This window comes from Branchiostoma belcheri, unplaced genomic scaffold, assembly GCF_001625305.1.
Source record: "Branchiostoma belcheri isolate BF01 breed outbred unplaced genomic scaffold, Haploidv18h27 scaffold3, whole genome shotgun sequence".
NCBI lineage: Eukaryota > Metazoa > Chordata > Leptocardii > Amphioxiformes > Branchiostomatidae > Branchiostoma > Branchiostoma belcheri.
In genome coordinates this window covers 3,237,320-3,245,263 of record NW_017803909.1, presented here as the reverse complement: position 1 = coordinate 3,245,263, position 7,944 = coordinate 3,237,320, and the positions used below count along the sequence as shown (strand labels likewise).

The 7,944-nt window shown below is 41.9% G+C and overlaps 1 protein-coding gene across 1 annotated transcript; it reads left to right on the top strand.

Moving 5' to 3' along the window:
- The first annotated feature begins 743 nt into the window (after nt 1–743).
- On the top strand, nt 744–7,356 carry LOC109473354 (carbonic anhydrase-related protein-like). Its single transcript, XM_019773218.1, has 9 exons — nt 744–807; nt 4,072–4,266; nt 4,475–4,534; nt 4,656–4,780; nt 5,172–5,267; nt 5,521–5,583; nt 5,829–5,880; nt 6,298–6,410; nt 6,815–7,356. The coding sequence occupies exons 1-9, from the start codon at nt 744–746 to the stop codon at nt 6,947–6,949; spliced, it is 903 nt and encodes a 300-aa protein (XP_019628777.1). The 3' UTR covers nt 6,950–7,356.
- The last annotated feature ends 588 nt before the right edge of the window (nt 7,357–7,944 follow it).

Below are 7,944 nucleotides of genomic sequence, written 5' to 3'. Positions count from 1 at the left end.
TTGCCAGAATGAAACCATTGATGCTGTGACCCAAGTGTTGAAAAGCCCAAGATCTATAAAAAAAGACAGGTCAACTCAAAACAAGTCAACTGATACATAATATATGAACCCATATGCATCGTTATGTAGTTTATTTGATCTAGAACAAGAAGTCAAGTGCATGGAGGATAAATAACCCAACCAAAAGGTCGAGGTTGAATGCAAACCGTATTTTCTTTACCTGATAAATATCAATAACATGTTAACATCTCTAGATCTCATTATCAGCGGCACCACCTTACTTGGGTCGTCTTACTTGTCCGTGGGCGATTGCGTGAGAAGAAAATTTATACGCCAGTTCGTATCATTCCTGTCAGAAATCACCCCCACTCGCAGCTTTCCGTGTTCAGCTAAGGTCTGAACAAGTTTCCGGCATGAAGGTTTTCCTTTTAATCCGCCGATCCATGAATATGGACCCGTGAGGCACATTGTGTTAACGCTCTTGTGACTGGAGGGCGGTAGTGGTAAGGTATATAATAGTCTATCACGGTAATTATAATCACACAGGCGGTGAGACGTTTCGCCAGTCCTGCGCATGGTCCGCGCTGCAGTCGTTTCTATAGCCCCCCACTGTAAAACGCACGCGGAAGGTTCAGCTGCCTTTTCACACAGTAACCTTGTTAGGCAAGGAGCTGTCGTCTTCGGAAGCTGTCAAAACAGAATTACACGGCAAGGACAGCGGGACAGGCCGGTCTCTCACGAAGATGGCCACCGCCAGCCCACAGGACAAACAGGCGGCCAGCGAGGACTGGGGCTACACAGGATCCAGTAAGTACGACACGGGCAGGGACAGTTATAGGTTTACAGTCGTGTAGCAGCTAGGGCCACTACACCTTAATATAGAAAAATGTTAAACATTACCCCTCACTTGTTCATAATTGCGTCTGCGAATATTATTAGATCATATCAAATCACGCACGGTGAGCTTCGCTGCGGCAGCCCGTATCACCGGGATTGAAACAGGTTTTTAATCAAGATTCCTCTCGTTTTTGAAGATATCAAATGGGCCGCTTGATTTGTTGACAGGAATAATTCTTTTCAAGTAGACCTCTGATGAATGAGGTTAAACCGTCTCGCTCTAATATACATGTAACTGCATCGATGTTTGCTTTTACAGGCTCAGGTTTGATCACAAGGGTAATAAAGTAATAAAACCGCGTAGTTGTCAATGTTAACGTTTCAGCCCTTAAAATTTATTATTGTCGGGCCCTTGCTAGTGAGTTAGGGTTGCCCCATATTTTCCCCAATATGTGCTGACCGAGTATTTATGCTGCATTTTCGATCTGGCAGAATGGGTCTGTACGTAGAGCCCACCCGCAGCCTGTAGCGCTAATTAACACTCTACAGACCCCATCATCACATCTCTTCTCAAGACATATTACAGTACGCTACAGTGGTCCCACAGGGATAATGTTCAATATACACAGCGTGTGTATATGTAATTTTCCTATATAGATTAAAGCTAGCGTGTTCTGAATTGCAGTATTATCTCTACTACTTTCCAAGACGTCTCAACCTTGGCTCAAGGATAGGCACGGTTTAGTCTCGGCTTACGCACTTAAGACGGATGTATATATATGTGCACCTTCATCCTCTCTGTGTATAAACCATAAACCCCACAGATGGGCAGGATTGGCTCGGTTCTTCACGCTTAGGTCGCGTGCCACGCTCCAAGGCATTGGCGCTATCTACTGAAGATAAACTGCACACTGGGTCCCCTTAGACAACATGTTAGAGCCAGTGAACTTGGTGTTTACAGGCGTTAGATGGAAAGTGTGTCTTGCTCGGGGGGACGGGGGAGATGCCATGCTCCAGGGCATGGGCGCTATCTACTGAAGATAAACTGCACACTGGGTCCCCTTAGACATCATGTTAGAGACATTGAACTTGGTGTTACAGGCAGTAGATAGAAAGTGTGTCTTGCTCGGGGGAAACTTGGTATTCTTTGAGTGGAATGACAAGGATGCTATCATAATGGACCACACATAAGTTCATATGTCACAATCCCGCTTAAGCTCACTACTGTTAGTCCTAGGACATAAGCCGTCTCACCGTATAAAACTGGAAAACAGCCATTTTAGATCAATCAAGATCACAATGGTAATAAAGTAATAAAACCGCGTAATTGTCAAGGTTCCCTTCCTTCTTGAAGGGAAAAGAAATGACGAGCAGTCTGAGAGAGAGAATTTTAATCTTCATTCCGCACACACAGAACAGGTACCAGTATAAGCCCAAAGGCACTTAAAACTATGGTTACCCCACACAGCATGGAACTTGTCGCAACATTGCAAGTGAATATTGATGGATACATGGGACTTACTACGGAAACCCGCATGACTGCATAACAACATTGCTGACGTCAATCTGACCATCGTAAACTGTAGTGTGAAACACCGTGAAATGAAAGTTCCTGTCCAGGACATGCATATGGCCCCGGGCATACGTTCTGCTGTGTACAGATTCATAATGCGTGTAGAAATGGAGTTGACTCAAGTGGGACACATCAGTTTCTTTGTGCTCGAAGTGTCAGTGGTGACATAGCTGAAGTTCTCACAATGATACGCCACCACAACACGTCTGCTTGGAGACAGGAAAGACCTGACTGCTGACAGACGACTTGCAGACATGGTCGACACAACACGCAGTGAGAGTGAAGGACGGCAGACATTCTTCACTCAAGGATACAGAAACATTCCGCCTTGGCACATTTCACGTGTTCAACACAGTAACGGAGTAAAACAATCTACGTTCAACATATCTGCTGTCTTTATCGTTAAGTGTTAGGGTTGGGATAATTCGCACGAGCCGTTTAGGTACATGATAATGAATGACGTCCTTTATTGTGCAATACTGAGCTACAGGTCACAAATATGATGAGCAGATACAAAATTTAACCATCATTTGGTAGGTTCAACCTCTGATTTTCAGTTATATCAGAGATAAAAGAACATATTTTTTTCGATGGAAGGTTTGTCTAGTTGCATTAGGAAGTTTTTTCTACTATATATGTATAACGTTATATATAACCTCTCATCGGCAAGACGCCAAGCTACGATCGCTATCTGGGAATCAGTCTAAAGGGCAAGACATGAGAATATTGCAGGTGTCACAAGACAGTAATTGCCCTGCCAACAAGACACGGGAGGGTGATTCGACTCGAGATATATCGGGTTTTAAGACCTATTAGTCTAGATACACATCTTTGGCAGAAATACAAGCTATACACAGGGATTCACTTTTCACAATAAAGGCGGGGGAACTCTGATTATCGTGTTTTTAAGTTTACTGAAAGAAAACATATGGTTTTGCTCTGTTTCCTCCTCATCTTCTTCTTCTCCAAACAAATAAGGCCAATGACCAGAACCAGACGTCGTCTGTCACCATGGTAACTGGTGTTGGGTTACATCATGTTGCAATTTTATAGCAGGAAGGATTTAGACTCCTGTCACCATATATATATGAATGTGTTTTGAGTAAGAATTATCAGAGGAGACCATATGCTAAGGTTAACATTATGCATTTGCTTTGCAAATGTTACCTTTCTAGTTATCATATATGTTTAAACATTTGAGGCGTTTTTATAAATGATACATAAAATGACACGAAATCCTGATCGCAAGTAGCAAATAGGCTTCATTAGTATTCCAGGCCGGTTTCTCGTACGGCATAAGTAGGCGCTGACAAGCTGTTAAAAGCCCTCAGGAGTCTTCATCTCAACCATACATGACGGATCTGATTAACGTGCTGGCAGAAGTATCGGCGTGCTTCTTACACGAACACAGAAATCAATTTTCATGATGACAGCTGTGGGGCATGCATGTGCACGTCTCTGTCCCAATAATTTGGGTATTCAAACACGTAGGTGTCTGAAGCATATATCAGTGATCAGACCTATACATATAGATTGGATGATTGTGGACAAAATCCTAGTTTTGCGTTTCCCGTCGACTGCCCATACAGTAGACACGAAATGGCCTTGCCTTCCCCATGAGAATTACGTTTACACCTATGTTTACGACAATGTGTTCACAGGTCTGTCTGAATGGGGACTCCATTGGCCGTATGCGAACGGCGACCAACAATCTCCGGTCAACATCAATTCCCGGACGGCTACCTTCGACGAGACGCTTGTGGAGCGCCCTCTGACGATTAGCTACTGTCTCTGCAGGGAATGGGAACTAAGTAACGATGGCCACGCCGTTCAAGTGGTGCCAAAACCAAAGACTGGTATAAAAGCATTAAAAAATATTACGATACTACACACTAGAACAGTTATACTATCAACTTATGTGTTCTAGAAACAGGACAATACTTCTAATAATTGTAAACGATAGTAGATCAAGACAAGAAAATTATACAGGTATAACTTTGAGCTTTATTATTTCTGCCAATTTCGTCTTTTCATTGTTATAACACCACTATCGTCTTTTTTTAGCGACATTTGAAAGCAGCGCCGCCTTCCGAGACAGTAGATCGGAGCAAGTTCTAAAATTAGGTACGTACTGTGCTGCCTGATGTTTTATTTGTCTGCGTACATCAGTTTTTGAACAACTCGTTTTGATAACAGACCCTTACATACACACATATATATAGTCCAACATTTTTTTACGCAACAGTTACCTCAGGTGGACCACTACCGGAAGGCCATGAGTTCGAGCTTTGCCACCTTCGCTTTCACTGGGGACGAGAGGACGACCGTGGGTCAGAGCATACTGTTAACTTCAAGGCATTTCCGATGGAGGTAATATTTGATTTATACAATTTGTAAAAGCATGAACACTACTTTCGTCTTAAAATCCGTTTTGATGAAGTTTATTATATTATAGTACCGAAGGAAAACATACTGTTTTTCCTCAGTTTGTTCTTCTTCTCCGAACAAATAAGGTCAATGATCTGCACCAGACGTTTGTCACCATGGTAACTAGTGTTGGGTTACATCATGTTGCAACTTTATAGCAGGAGGGATTTGACTCCTGTCACCATATATATGAATGTGTTTGAGTAAGAATTACGCATATTATGCATTTCCGTTGCATGTGTTACCTTTCTAGTTATGCTTTGAATTTCTTTGGCCATTCTCAGCAGCCCATTCGTCGTAACACACAAACTTAATTCAAGTTTTTCCCTCTCAGCTTCACCTTTTACACTGGAACACGAGTTTATATTCTAACTTGGCGGACGCGATGGGCAAGCGGGATGGGATAGTAATCATGTCCGTCATCGTTCAGGTACTACTGGTTTCTATTCATAATCAATTTGTTCTGCTTGTACATCCTTACTCCAGATCAAACGCAGACTCTAAGTCTCAGCACTGCAAAGCATGAAAAGCCAAGATATTTGATGTAGTTCTGTTAGGTAATGATTACATGAAAATACAGAAAGGCGTCAATAACGAATGTACACATGTTCGATATACATTCATGGCATTACAAACATTTTTGGTACATGGTACATACTACATGCCCTGTTCTTTATATATAGATTGGCAGAGAAAATGCGGGTGTAAAGAACTTTACGGATCATTTAGAAGACATTCAATACAAGGTAATGTTTTCCAATATATCGCTATGAATCTGAAGACTTACTTTGTCTAATAACTTGGCAAAGATGGCATTTGGTCATGAGGTTTCGTATGCAATGAGTGGTTTTCGGACGTTAGTTCTTGAGGCACCGTTGCACCGGCGTTACGAACAACACTTCGTCATTTTAGACTGACTGCTATGGAGTTTGCAGTCCATACTTGTACATCAAATATAATGTTACAGTGTTGTATGATTTTTTTTTCACAGGGGAAGTCCAAAACTATTACCACAGCGTTTAATCCTACCGTGTTTCTACCCGGTAAGACCACGGCATCAATGATAAAGACGCACTTTTATCAATCTGAAAATATGTATAAAGTTACATTCCGAGGTCGTTAGATCCCGAATACGTCAAGTATCATACTTTTGACGAAGAGTTATTAGCTACTATAAAGAGCTTTCGAGACACACTCTGTCTCTTAATTCGTCAACCCGAAAATATCTCGTCAAGTGTCATGTTTCCCTTTTGCAAGTTTGTGACCGACGAAGCTCAGGTGTTAGTCACAGAACAAGCTGTATTTTCTGGGAAAGTCGCTACGAGGCGTACATATCTTAGCCCTGCTGTACATCGAGTTCGTCATCGTCGCCTTAGCAAATGAAACTTCCTTTCTTCTCAAAATCCACTGCATTTATGTATGTTTTTGTTACTTCTTGTGGTGCTCTTAACTGTTTTCAGACCCTGCTCTGAGGGAATACTGGACCTACGAAGGATCTTTGACGTCACCACCCTGCTACGAAAACGTTCAGTGGATCATCTTCCGTTATCCGCTCACCATATCTCACGTACAGGTGAACTGCCAATCGTGACTTACGTACCATTTATGGATTTGGATCAAGGAAAAAAGTGTCGCAATGTTAGAACAAGCAGCAAGGATCGATCGTTATTGTCTGTTTGACTTTAAAGTTATGTATGTGCGTGTCAGCGTCACATATTCATGCCATGTACCGTCAAATTGAATGTACTGTTAGCTTCATGCGATGGTATAGTATAGAGCCAGGCAAGCCGAATACGACAACTGGGACAGAGAAATTCTACGTAATTTTCAAAACATCTCAGTAGGTAACCGCATCTCAATCTTTTCGTAATGTGCATTCCTTAGTAACTGGCTAATAATAACCATCTTGCCTGCCATCACCTGCATACACCGTCAGGCGTGGTGCTCAGTATATACGTACGTTTTACACACGCTCAGATGGAAGAGTTTCGCCGCTTGCGGTGCCATGCCAAGGGCCAGCCCCCGCCTCCGGGAGAAGAGGGCATGCTGTGTGACAACTTCAGACCAACACAACCCATCAAGAGCAGAATCATCCGAGCGTCCTTCCAGTAACAGGTGTCAGACCTGGTACTCATCAGGACTTCGCTAGATGGCGTTTTCGAACCCCTGTCATCAATGTTCAGCTGGGAAAATCGTTCAAACGAAATCCGTATCGTTTAGTATATGATCACAGTGATATATGTCATTGTAGGTACACAGAGGAGGATTTGTTTATGTGATTTTTTTATGTGATCTACGGTTTATATTGGCTGATATTGTGTTGTATATGAGTATCACGCAAGTGGCATTGTGTTGTATATGAGTATCACTCAAGAACAACCATACAAGCCATAAAGGAATATGGTTAAATGACAAACAATTGCTATGTGAGATTAGGTGTTCAAGTACATGTACATTTTGTACTGCAAGGTAACATTGGTTTCTTCTGAAGTAACAATTGTGCAATGTTAACCAACTGATGTATGTACTTCAAAGTTTGTGTTTATGGGTTCTGTCCTTATGTCTATTGTATTAAGGTAAATTTGATTCGTGGAACAAATAAGAATGGAGATAATCAGAAGAAAAGGACAATTTGTGCGCTATGCAGCATATCTATATCAGGAATGAAAGCTAGACAGAAAAACGACACATTGCTCTTCTTGCAAGCTTGTTTGTGCACTGTGAGCTGGAACTGCAAGAGGTCTCTTCACATCCATCTCTGACTTCCCTTCATTTTTAAACCATGAGCATTATCACACAGTATTTCTCCAATCTGTGTTAAATTCATTGAGTTCAAGAAGTTGATTTTCAAAACTGGACGTAACTGTTGTATACAAGAAGCTGCTTGTCGATCAATGTTCATGTAAGAACAGAAGGTTAGTTGTTGAGAATTCCTCGAGCTCCACTACATGTACATGTGTTGTTTTAGTTACTTAGCTGTCATGTCAAGTGCAATAAAGACATTTTATCAGAGAAGGATACAGGGCCAGTTGTAAGTAAGTTAGGGTGAACCCAAATGAATCAAGTCACACTTTTCATCATGGTGTAACAAGCTTTAGTGGGGAAAT

Coding starts and splice junctions, on each gene's coding strand:
- LOC109473354 (XM_019773218.1), top strand. CDS start 744: ATGGCCACCGCCAGCCCACAGGACAAACAGGCGGCCAGCGAGGACTGG. Junction 5,268..5,520: donor TCATGTCCGTCATCGTTCAG/GTACTACTGGTT, acceptor CTTTATATATAG/ATTGGCAGAGAAAATGCGGG. Junction 5,881..6,297: donor TCCTACCGTGTTTCTACCCG/GTAAGACCACGG, acceptor AACTGTTTTCAG/ACCCTGCTCTGAGGGAATAC.